This window comes from Pinus tabuliformis, chromosome 2_2, assembly GCF_031772625.1.
Source record: "Pinus tabuliformis cultivar Carrire ecotype Pingquan chromosome 2_2, CPIR1, whole genome shotgun sequence".
NCBI classification, from domain to species: domain Eukaryota; kingdom Viridiplantae; phylum Streptophyta; class Pinopsida; order Pinales; family Pinaceae; genus Pinus; species Pinus tabuliformis.
In genome coordinates, this window is record NC_142300.1 from 525,797,820 (window position 1) to 525,810,862 (window position 13,043).

At 38.5% G+C, this 13,043-nt stretch overlaps 1 protein-coding gene across 1 annotated transcript in view; it reads left to right on the forward strand.

Moving 5' to 3' along the window:
- LOC149193664 (3-dehydroquinate synthase) overlaps positions 1-9,527 on the forward strand; it is a 71,087-nt gene extending 61,560 nt beyond the window's left edge. Inside the window, exons 6-8 of the mRNA XM_089404869.1 lie at positions 8,514-8,576; positions 8,668-8,811; positions 8,923-9,527. Coding sequence (XP_089260995.1) covers positions 8,514-8,576; positions 8,668-8,811; positions 8,923-9,054 — 339 coding nt within the window. The 3' untranslated portion in view covers positions 9,055-9,527. The remainder of the gene's footprint in view (positions 1-8,513; positions 8,577-8,667; positions 8,812-8,922) is intronic.
- The last annotated feature ends 3,516 nt before the right edge of the window (positions 9,528-13,043 follow it).

Sequence of the window (13,043 nt, forward strand, 5' to 3'; positions counted from 1 at the left end):
TTGGTCCTTTAGCCTATACAGGTTGCTCTCTAACTCCTATGACATATCCCTATCATAGCTACATCCCCTGAGTTTGATTAGTACCTTTCCATCTTGGAATGCTACAAAGAACCCCTTCTCCATCATAAACACTGAAAGCATATGTCAACTGAGTTTTGGCACCCACAAAATGTCCTTTACTTCAATCTTGCCTCTCAACTCAAGTTGAAATATCACTATTCCAACCCCCTACACCGCATATTTGGTATCAATAGCAAACTCGAATTGCACCGAGTCCCATTGGGTTAAGCTGTTAAATTGTTCTCGTGCTCCTATCATATGCCTTGTGGCTCCACTGTTAAGCAATCACACATGCACTAGTAATGTGACTAAGGTAAGGTAGGAAACAAGTACGAATTCAATTTTGAACTTCTTGACAAACTCCTGAGCTTTTGTCGACAGAACTACAACTGGCTGTGTACTCTTTCCACCCTTCTTCCTCTCTGGACATTGTGAAGCATAGTGTCACGTCTTATGACAGATAAAACACTTGACTTTAGTCAAGTCCTTCTTCGGTTCTGAGGTTGAATCCTCACTCCTACTACTTGAGCGTTTGCTCCTCATTGCTCGAATGGAAAGAGAAAGGTTCTCATCATCCACACTCTTTTACTGTCCTCTAAATAATGATTTATCATAGATCTCTTTCTGGGTGAAGTCATCCTACAATATGTTCCAATCTAGTAGCTTTTCTTTTGCTAGAACACCTATTACAAAGGTAGCACAAGGTTTTGAGAACCTCCTTAGGGTTGTCCTTACAAGCTCATCGTTTGGCAAGGCTACCCTAACAGCGCCAAGCTCATCTCGAACTTGCTGAATCCTAGTGAGATATGATGCCATGATATTTGATTCAGTTATCTTGGTGTTCCTGAGTTGCTCCCTTAATACCATTTATTGATTCTAGTTGTCACTCTGATATAGACTCATCTGAGCGATCCACATCTCATGGGCACTATTCTTCTCTAATATGTGAGGGATCACGTGATCCTTCACTGCCTAATGATGATACGTCTAGCCTTCACATCTTTCAATTGGTGGGCTTCCAATGTTGTAGCGTATGAAGGGGATGTAACTTGGGTGTTTGCAAACTCCCATAGGCTATTCTCCTTGAGAACCAACACTATCCTTTCCTTTCATGGACTGAAGTTGTAAGTGCCATATAACTTACCCTAGAACCTCAAATTGGTTGATGCCATGGTGAGATCGAAAAATCAACTAAAAAATTATGGTTTTAATACTCTGATTGGTATGGTATCCCTCTCTCTCTCTTGGAGGGTTGACATTCACCTATCACTCTAGAAAATCTGGTTATGTACTTTGTTCCTTGCCTCTATTAGTTGTACGTCAACTTGCGTTGTCACGTATGACCTCGTAAATCTACGACTTTGGCTATACGGGTCTGACTCTTCACCCAACTAGAATTCCCGTGGCTTGATTCCTTGGATGCCAGCCCTCCTGCAGATTTGCGAGGTTTGATCCTTGAGTCCAATCTATTTCGAAGCTTCTGCCAAACCTCGCCTTTTCCATCACCCTTTCGAGCGACGACTTGCTCTTGTCATGGGCAGTCTATTGTGGTTGGCTTGGGCTTTAACAAACTACCACTATCCATAATCTGACTCCTTGGTGGCTAAAAAAAGTTTTTATTATTATTATTTTAATTGTTTCAACTTTTCGGCCCTGCTGTCTATTGGCCTTCATGTCTAAGGAGAAAAGGCAGCTTGACCTCTCTTTGGTCTTGGACAAGCTGCTTTAGGATGATTTCCTGTGGATGGCAGCCTTTACGATCGCTGGGTCAGATTGTCATCCCAAATCATTGTCGCCACAACTTGCACCTTGCTTCGCAATTGCTTGACTGCCTCCTTGGCCCGCTCTCATCTCTCCACGACTCCCCACTGTGTTCCCATCTCTCCACGACTCTCACCACCAATTATCCCTGTGTCTCTTCACCACCCCCAACTGCACCTGCTCTAGTGGTGGCAGTGCCCATCGGCCCTATTTGTTTGTCAACTAGTTTGTTAGCCATAATGACCCTTACCGGGGGCTGACATAGATGCTGGCTCCTCAAGTCCTTTTTATTTTTATTTTTTTAACTTTCAACTTAACATTATCGGCCACTAAAAAAATTCTTCAGCAATGCAGTCATACGACCGATTTCCTTCGGCCTCCAATTTTTTTTTTTCCTACCTTGCATGATCATGGTTGAACCTCACCCTGGCAATGCTGTATGTGAATCTAGCACTTGTGATTCATGAATCGATCTTCTTCAAAGTTTATGCTCTGTACCATGTTAGATTTTCCTGTAAACCTAAGACCCAACACTTAATTCCTAATAGATTACAAATCTAATGATTAATTGCATATAGATTCCTATCACAATAAATTCAACAAAAGCAAAATACATCAATCTCAATCACAAAATAGATGACACAATAGATCCTATCTAATCACAATTCTTCATTAACTTTTAGAATTTTTTTGGGCTTTCGCCTTGGGAAACTGGCCTTGTTGCCTCAAAATCTTGTAGGCCTTGTGAAGGGAGCTCACAAGACAAGCACTAGGCCAAGGGACAACAATATGAGGTGTGGCCCACTGTCACCACAACCACTACCTCATTCTGTTTAGTGGATTTTCACCATAAGGGAGGCTTCCCTATGTTAGGTCACCAAAGGATTTGTCAAGTACTCGGGGTATGGTGACATAGAAAGGCTTGAGGAGGGTTGCTCTTCTTAAGAACATGGGTTAGCTAGCACAATAAGGCAATTCACATACTCCAAAAGCCTAATTAGGGCACAAAATGGCCTAGGGCTTGAGTATAAGCAAGGTTAACAGGATTACCTAGGATAACAAGGCTAGGAAAAGGATTCCAATAGATATATACCTTCAATTTATGGAACAAGAAGCCTTCATCAAGCCCCAAGTTGAAGCCTAGGGCAAACTAGGGATTTTCTAGGGCATAATCTACCAAGGGCAAGGGATGTCAGCTCTAAGACACACAAATTAGCCGCGTGAATGACTTGTTCATGAGAAAAATACCTCACCTCCATGTGTTGAATCCCTCCACCAAGCAATGTTTCAAATCCTAGTTGAGAAAAATGCCTTAGCCCTAGCTAGCGGCTTACCTTAAGAGGTTGAAAATCAAATTTTAGAGAAGAGAAATGAGATTTAAGGTAATTTTTAAGGTGATCTACCATATAACCAGGGCCAATGCCTTGACCTTGGGTGATGGATTCTATGGGATGGTTAAAAATGACAAAGCCTTAGCAAAAGAGTAAGGGAAATATGAAACCCTAGGTTTTAGACCCTAACTATCACTTTTGTGAGGGAGCAAAGTTGATGGGGAGAGCTAGTTGAATGATTCACCCATATGATTGTCATTCACATTCTATAGGTGGGTAATGCATGCGATACTATCATCAAGGGTTCATAGAATAATATTCGACCATAAATTTGCACATATAAACCCTAGACAATCAACCATTCCATACAATAGCCACAAAGTACAAAAATTTATCAAATACAAGGTACCAGTACAAAATAGAATGCGCAAACAAGTCCTTTATTGCTCCAAAATGACATCTCCAACGCCAAAGAATAGCTCCATTAGAAAAATTCCACCATAGATCACATCTCCACAAGATATATGTCACAGTTTAGCTAGGCCAAATTCTCTAAGAGGGCTGGAATAGTGAGTAGTGATGATCATAAATGAAATGTGCCTATCCTCTATATGATGATTAGGTCTCCTAATATTAGCTTACAAAGCCCTTAAAATCAAGTTTGATTATTAAATGACCTTGGATTACAAGCCAACCCATTAGCTTACAACAAAATAAGGCTAATTAGTCCACACATGTGAGCAATAGCTTCTTAATTATCTCTCTCTAGTGACTTCTATAAAAGTAACCTTTAGAAGTCAAGATGATCTTAGCCATCGATTGGGGTTAGATTGTGACCGTTGATTGATCAACGAGAGATTATAAGAGAGATTGATGGGCATTTGGAGAACACATTCGTGTGACAAATTTGCAGTGATAACAAGGCCACAACTTTTTCTTCCTGAAACTTCTCAAAGCTATTTAACAACTCCTTCCTAATCTCCCCAATTTGTGGTGATTCACATGGAGTAATTTGGCCTCTAATTCTAGCCAAGTGTTGTTTCAGACTATGAATGCCCCCAGGACCCTCCTTAATTTTTCTATGCCAAAATTTGCAATGCATTTGATTATCAACCATTTCAGCATATTCCCAAGCAACATCTTTCACTCGAGGAGCCATTTTTTGACTTGGAAATGAAAGGAAAAATCTGAAAATGAAAACAAAAAAAATAACATTGCTTCAATGTTCATTTCTTTTACAAAAAAGACTTTTCAATTTCCAGATTTGCACAAAAAAATAAATAAGCAAAAACAAATTTTAGAAGTGAAAAAAAATACCTTTAGGCACAAACCGCCTCCTCAATGTTGCTCCAACAAACCAACTCCTCAATGCTGCTCCAATGGCTGCCCAAGAAGCTCCTCACTACTGCTCCAATGCTTGCCCAAGACTCCTCACCGCTGCTCCAATGCTTGCCCAAGACTCCTCATTGCTGCTCCAAAAACAAACTCCACAACTCTTCACAAACTCTTCACAAATTCTCACACAAATGCAATGAGATAGTTGTGAGGAAATGAGAGGGGTTGGGTAGATTTTATAGGGTTGGGAGAGGTAAATGGACTTCAAAATCACCCTAAGGAAATTTAGAATTGGCTGTGGGGTCCAATTTCCCCCCCAAAAAAATTCGCTGGTCGTGCTTTTGTGTCGGTGACCTTTTCAACCGAGTCAACTCGGGCTCAGCCAAGCTTTCCGGTCTGTTATTGAGCCGACCGGTTTGTTACTGTTTCGTTTCGGCCACCTAGTTGACCCGGCCAGGCATTGGCTCGGTCTGGCTCGACCGAGTCGGAGTCGGCTTCGTCGTTTTTGAAAACACTGGTCCTAAGAGCCAAAAATGTTAGGGCACATTTTTGCTACGTCCAAAACACGTCTCTCGATTAGAGGACACGGAGAAAAACGTTTTCGACACGTTTTAGGGTACGTTTTGTGCCCGTCATGTAAAATATGGGACACAAGACCCCGAGGGACATGTCCTGTGACTTAGGTGATTATGGTAAAATACATTGCATATACCTAACTAATAAATACTTGGGTTTATAACAAGTCCTTTCTTTACTACATGCATTATTTTCAAAGTATGGATTGGTGCTTGTGTGAAGGTATTTGTTTTAATAATAAATTGTCTAGGGGAAACATGTTAGTTGATTTTGAGAATTTTTTTTTTATTCATTGACAATTTTCATCCCAGTAGCTCTTGAAGAACCTTTGTTTTATTTTTAGTTCAATGTACCAACTTTATTAACAATGTCTTTACCAGCCATATGCTCTTTCGTAGATGTTTAGTCACGTTCTTTGATCTATGTTGCATCTTGTTGACTATTGTTTCAGAAATGTTTCGAAAAATGACTTGGAAAATAAAAACCGTTGGGTAACATTTATCATCGTGTAAGTTGTTTCCGACATATTTCTCTGTTTTTTGTTTTACACTTTTATTGTTCCTATGGGAAGCCATTGATAAAGTAATTTTAAGCAAAAAGACTTCCAAACACTAATGTACTCCATTGTCTTATTCATTTCTTTCCTAACCACAAAGCCGTCCTAACACTTGTGTTTCAAACATTGTTTTCTGTTTGTTTCCCTTATGAGCATGTTTTTGGAGTAGTGAGGACTACTGATCATGTGACTTGAATTTGCTTATGAGGCAACACATAGTGAGCACATGTGGCAATATTGAGGAGGCAGTTTCTTGTGTGGCAACTTCTCTTTTTTCTTTTTATCTTCTCAATCTACCATGCTCAATCTCCCATTTTCTTAATCACCAATGGCTACTTCTCATTCACTTGGAACAACTTATGTGGAGGATACCTCAAGATATAGAGATGGTGATGAGAGAGGACTATCCTCTTTGAGGTATGTTACAAAGTTGTAAAGATTACGAGGAGGTAGTTTTGGAGAATGGAGGTGCAATTTGTGTGGGAAGTCTATCAAGGTTGCTCCTACACTTGTGTGACAACTTATAGTTTACATGAAGTTGGACATTGGCTTGAGAGATGTTTGCAATTGCAAAGATACAAGCATCAATTAGATATAGAAAGGAGCACAACAAGCATAAATGGCCAAGGAAATGGGGGCTAGGATGAGGTAGATCTCCATTAGCTCTAGACCAAACATTGTGGAGCCTGATGCTATAAATGTGGCAAGGAATAGGCAAAATGTGGGTTAATAAAAAAAATGTTTTGGAGGGATAGACAAAGTGGATAGGAGATTGGTCATGTGAAATGCATGTGGCATGCCTTTTAATGTAGTTCAATGACCTTATTGGCATGACATGGCGAGGGCTATTAATAGTGGATCAAAATTTTATAAGAGCCCTAATTACGAGAAGATGAAAACCACTTTTCTAGCTGAGGAGAGCGCCATGGTGGAGTAGTGTTTAGAACCCATTCAATGTTTTGGGAGAGGAATTTAGGGTGCTCGATTTTGCACATGGCTTCTACAAAATTTCACCTTTGGGTTTGTGATTCCACTGCTGGTTTTTTAGGTTCTCTGTTTCTTGTCAATTGCCAGTTACTAGTGCTTGCATTAATTTGACAATGACATGCAATGCTGCATTCTGGACACTTGCATTGTTGTTCTTGTATAGGTTTTTTTTCCTTCGCTTATTTTGTTGATTTTTCATAATGCAAGTTCTTCTCTCTTTTTTTTTTCAAAGTTAATTCTTCGCTTTCCTATGTTTTTCACATGAGAAACATTTAATTTGTTAATCCATTTCTTTGAGAAAATGCAACATATATTAATAGTAGGAAAATTATGTAATGTTTCCTATTGATTAGTTGCCCAAGGGAAGACGAAATAGCCTGTCCATAGTCATTGGGAAAGGGGAAAACCCATTATCCAATGTTTTGGGGCAACATTGGGTAAAATTTGGGGTAGCTGGGGCAAAGAACCCAAATTGGGGGTTGCACTTGTAACCCCTCACATTAGATTAAGCAAGAAAGAAGGAGAGAGAATCACTTGATCATCATGGATTTGGATTGAATTATCTCTGTTTTCTTTGAGATGAGGCTCAGAAGGTTTTAACGTCCCTTTTTCCCTTGTCTAGTTTCAGTAGAGGCGATCCCACCTTAGCTAGTCTCTACTGATTTTGGTGGTGAAAGATTCCACCCTAGTCAGCCATCTTTTCATGAAGTCTGAGGCTTTTTGAAGCAGCGAAGGTGCAGAACGAGGGTCAAATTGAAGTTCACTCTCTTTCTGAGGTCAGAAAAGTTGATCTGAGCACTGCAGCTGCAGGAAGTTAAGTGAGGGTTTGTCATTCCAGAAGAAAAGGGAAATCACAGGTTACTTTCCTACACGTGTGTTGAGTAACAGACTATTACTGAGGAAGCAACGGGTGAGTAAGAAGGCCACATTGTATTGAGCAGTTTTCTTAACCTACTATTAATCTTATAAGTTGATTAGTGGACAGATTGGTTGAGTAGGGTTAGATTACTATTGCAATCATATTTAAACTACCACTGCTTGAATTGAAAGATTGCCACAGTTATGAAGGCTATACAACCAGGGTTTCTGGTGTAATAGCCCAGGAGCAAAATTGGAATTAATGTGAACTATTGAAGTTTGTGAAAAACCTACTGTTGTTGACTACATTGATGTTTTCTCTTTATCTGTTTAAACTTTGAAAAGGTGATGTGCGAATTAGTCAATTTATTTTGTGAATTTTTAAACCCTAAGGGCAAAATCCCCTAGGGACATTACAAATTATAGTACATGGCAGTTGACATCTATTTGAAGGACAATAAGAAGGTCCTTAAGAGAGATGGAGCTCAATGGTCATAGTAATTAACATATTTCCTAAGAAGAACACCCTTAGCTTTAAGGTGGGTTTTGATATCAACTCACAACATTCAATGGAAAGCATCTAAAGAAGATTGAACACCATTTAAGGTCTAATTACATCTCTTTCTTACTGATGCTTGCAGCTGCCATCGTTTTCTTCCTGAAATTTCTAGGTTACTGGAGTGATTTTCTTCCAGAGGCTGACGTTTTTCAGGAATCTTATTGCTCATCTTTCAACCACAAATTATGCTATTGTTTATTTGTGTCTGTATATTTGTTCCTCAAAATAAAAGATGAATTGTGCTACCATTTTGAAATGCAAGCTTTTTGCAAGTGCCACAAGATCCTTGTTGATGACATAACATAACTTTTTCAATGTTTTCCTGCATCTTCAAAGATTTGATCTTGTTTGTGTTGGCAGGCATATCCATTTCAATTTTTCTCATTTTGTATGTTTCATTTTACCTTACAATTGAGAAGATGGTCGTAGGGTTTCTTGTTCTATTATGGCAATGTTGTATACAATTGTTCCTGTATTATTCCATTTACAGGCAATAGAGAATGGTATTGGCTATGGAGGATGGCTACATGGAGAGGCGGTTGCTGCAGGAACGGTAAAGCAAGCACAACCCAATTTGATTCATTTCTATTGGAGTTCATTTGAAGATATTTCCAAATAATAACAAAGATGTTTTACTTTTGCAGGTCATGGCAGCAGACATGTCATATCGCCTTGGATGGATTGATGACACTTTGCCAAAGCGAATAGTTAAGTTGCTTAAGCAAGCTAAGCTTCCTATTGCTCCACCTGCGGAAATGACTGTAGACAAATTCAAAAGTATTATGGCGGTAAGCACTTTCGAAACAAATATTGTTGCTACCTTTTCTGCAAGTGATTATAAGATTTTTGTTAGGTGGATATTCGGAGTCTAACTAGAAGTGCCTTTCGTTTGTCTACAGGTAGATAAAAAGGTGGCAGATGGTTTACTAAGACTTATACTGCTCAAAGGACCACTTGGTAACTGTGTCTTTACAGGAGATTATGATCGAAAGACACTTGATGATACACTCCGTGCCTTCTGTCATTCATGACTTTATATGAACACTTGGGTTACTGCACATACAATTGAGCCAGCATAATTGCCATTCAACAAGTTGGTGTGCATTATCAGGATTAGAAGTTTACCTATTTTCAAAGTGTTTAGCACTTTGAAAGTAGTTAGCTTCCTTTTTCACGGGACTGCAAAAGCCTACTAAATAGACCATGGTATAGTGAATGGGAGAAATTCATGAACAAGATACTGTATTCTTAAATTTCCAAGATTTCACCATCCTTGCAAAAATGGTTATCTATTTTTGTTATTTGTAATTGTACAAGAATTGTATAATTGTTTTCATTCCTGGCAGTGGTACACCTCTTCAAGTGTTATCATTTATTAGAACTATCCAAGCATCTGGTCTTCCGAATTTGTTACATTACAATCAAATTATTGTACTTTTTTGTAGTTAAAATTATACTTATATTAAGAGGTTCTTGCATAGACTCCTGCAAGGATTGACATCAATCTTGTTCCATACACCCCTTAGCTTTCCTCCCTACTGTATCTACAGTTCTTTTCTTTTATTATGAGGTACAATTTTATTTCTTATGGAAAAAGAAACTGTTACATTGGTTATTCTGTGATCCACCTGTTGAAGTTGTAACTAGGTTCGGTTGTCATAATAAAAATCTATCATTGATGTATTTATTATATTTATATTTTTGTCAAAGCATGTTCTTCATGCTTAGAGTCAAACAAGTCAAAAGAAAAATTTATTTGAGTCATGTCCCATTTGGACATTTGTAAGAAAAATAATTTGAATTTTATTTTTGAGTCATAAACCCACAAGATGACCAAGTCAGCCTAGTGGCACCTATTCGACCCTCTTGGACAGCTATATATATAGGAGACAGTTCGACTTCTTGGAGAGCTCATTCATTCAACACATCACATAGTATCTTCTGCACCTAACAAAGAAGAAAGAAGGCCAAAGTCAAAGGAGAGAGAAGGAAGTCAAGACACAAGAAGAAAATCAAAGTTTCTGCCCTATTGCAGCTCACATGTGTGACGAAATTTCTGTGGAAAGGGGCCGATTTTTCTCAGGTAATTGCAGGCCAAAATTTGGCCTCTACTGCAGGACCGAAATTCTGAGTTTGACCAGATTTTGAAGAAGTTTGACCAGTGTTGACTTTGACTTTTGGAGACTTGGAGGAGGGTTTGACTTGGTATCTTTGTGGCAGTTTGGTCTTGGTCTTGGATATCTCTCATTTTGATCTGATTCTATAAGAGAAGGATTGTTGGGTTTTCCCCTTGTGGGTTTTGCCCTAGCCTCTGGCCTAATTTCTGGTGTCTCTTGTCTCATTGTGATCTTTATGTTTTGAACATTTGTATAATTGCTTGATGAAGAAGACATAAGAAGTAATAAGAACACATCTAATATTCACAAGTAATTATTAAGAAGAGGAATTAACTTTTAAGTGTTAAATAACATTGCACTTGGTTTCTCAACATGGTATCAGAGCTGAGGTGAAGGAAGGAAGCTTGAAGATCACAAATTGTTGGTACTCTTGATTGAAGACATCTTTGTAGCAACTCTCTCTCTCTCTTCCAATGGCCAAGTACATGAAAGAAGGTCTCAAGGCTCTAAGGATTCTCCTTGAATCCATCAAAGGATATATCACCACTTTTGTTTCAAAACTATCTAAGGAAGTCAAGGATGGAAGTCTCTACTCTACTCTCACAGGTTCAATTGAAGATGACAACACATGCATAATCAATAGTGGAGATTCAAGGCATATGATAGGTGAACATTGACATCTCGACACTCTATCAAAATGAAGCTCCTCTCACAAGGTCGAACTTGGAGACAAAAATAGCTATCCAGTGAAAGGCATTGGATCTACCTCCATTGAGTTGGAATCTGGTGGGAACATTCATCTCAACAACATCCTCTATGTTCCAGGTTTGAAAAAGAATTTACTTTCTATTTCTTGTTTAGAAGATAAAGGAGACATGATAACATTTATTGATGGCAAGGTGGTTGTTTGGGCTAAGGGATCTAGTATAGATAGTGCTAAAACTATTGGGATTCGTGAGGGGAGGTTGTATAGACTTCTAACTACTCCTCCTCAAGCTTTAGTACACATTGACATCAATCCATGTGAATTATGGCATAGAAGATATGACCATCTTCATTACAAGATATTGCCATCCTTGAGTCAAATGGTTACAGGTATGCCCCAACTGAAAGAAGAACATGAAGGAGTTTGTAAAGGGTGTGCTCTTGGCAAAAATGTGAAAAATCCATTTCCTAGCAGTGACTCAAGATCCAAGGAAATCTTGGACCTAATCCACTCTGATGTGTGTGGCCCAATGTCTGAAAAATCACTTGGTGGTCATCTATACTATGTAACATTTATTGATGATTATTCTAGAAAGACTTGGATCTATTTCTTGAAGTCTAAAGATGAAGTGTTCGACAAGTTCCAAGAGTTCAAGGCCAAAGTTGAGAATATGATAGAAAAGAAGATCAAGACCTTGAGATCTGATAATGGAGGTGAATATACATCTAAAGAACTTGTAGCCTTTTGCAAAGAAGTTGGGATTAAGAGGGAGTTGATAGTTCCCTATAATCCCCAACAGAATGGTGTAGCTGAAAGGAAGAATCAATCTATTGAAGAATGTGTAAGAGCCATGATACATGATCAAGATCTTCCCAAATACCTATGGGAGAAACCTCCATTACCGCATTTCACATTCAAAATATAAGTCACATAATTCGTAGTGACATAATTTCGGAAGAAGCTTTTGTTGGAAAGAAGCCTAATGTTGATCACCTCAGAATCTTTGGATGTCCAGTCTACATTCATATTCCCAAGGACAAGAGAAAGAAATTGGATCCTGCAGGCATGAAAGGAATTTTTGTTGGCTATAGCAACTCATCTAAAGCATACAAAATCTACATCAAAGAACAATGTTGTATTGAAGTAAGTAGAGATGTCACATTTGACGAAAGCATTGCATACAAGAAGTCCAAAGATATCCCCATTGACTATGATGAAGAAGGACTTGTCTTTCCTAATGAAGATAGTCCAAGACAAATCAATTCTCTAGAACCCTTAGTTGATCATCATGAAGAACCAGAAGGACCAAGCGAACCTGTAGAACTTGTCATCATTCCAGAAACTAGAAAGAGACCTGCTTGGCTTAGAACAACTTTACAAGAAGCTAAAGGACATGCAACCCCAAGAGGAACATTCAGAGAAAGCAAGAGACCCAAAAGGTACTCTAGCTATGCAACATTTATGACTAAACTCATTGAATCAAAACCTTTTACTTATGAAAAGGCTGTTGAACGAATATGGAAGAATGCAATGATGGAAGAAGACTGATCAATAATGAAGAATGGTGTTTGGGAAATAGTTCCTAGAATGAAGGAAAAATCTGTTGACTTCCAAGTGGGTTTATAAGATTAAGCATGCAGCTGATGGGAGCATTGACAAATATAAGGCAAGATTTGTGGCTAGAGGATTCTCTCAACAAGAGGGAGTTGACTATGATGAAACTTTTGCTCCTACAACCAAATACACAACAATTAGAACTCTTATCTCTATTGCAACTTCTATGGGATGGAATATACATCAAATGGATGTGAAGACTGCTTTTCTCAATGGCACAATTGATGAAGAAGTTTACATTGAACAACTGCAAGGATTTGAAGTCCATGGGAAGGAATCCCATGTCTACAGATTAAAGAAATCTCTATATGGCTTAAAACAAGCCCCTAGAGCATGGTATGCTCGTATGGATGCCTATTTAATAAGGCTTGGTTTCGTCAAAAGTACTGTAGATCCGATCTCTACATCAAGGTAGTAAAGAATGAACCAATGATCATATTATTATATGTGGATGACTTATTAATAACATGTGTGGAGAATCTTATTCATCAATTCAAGAAGGAAGGATTAATGCACTATTACTTGGGACTTAAAAGTTTTTTAGAAACCGGGGAAAATCTTTCTTGGTCAAGGAAAATATGTG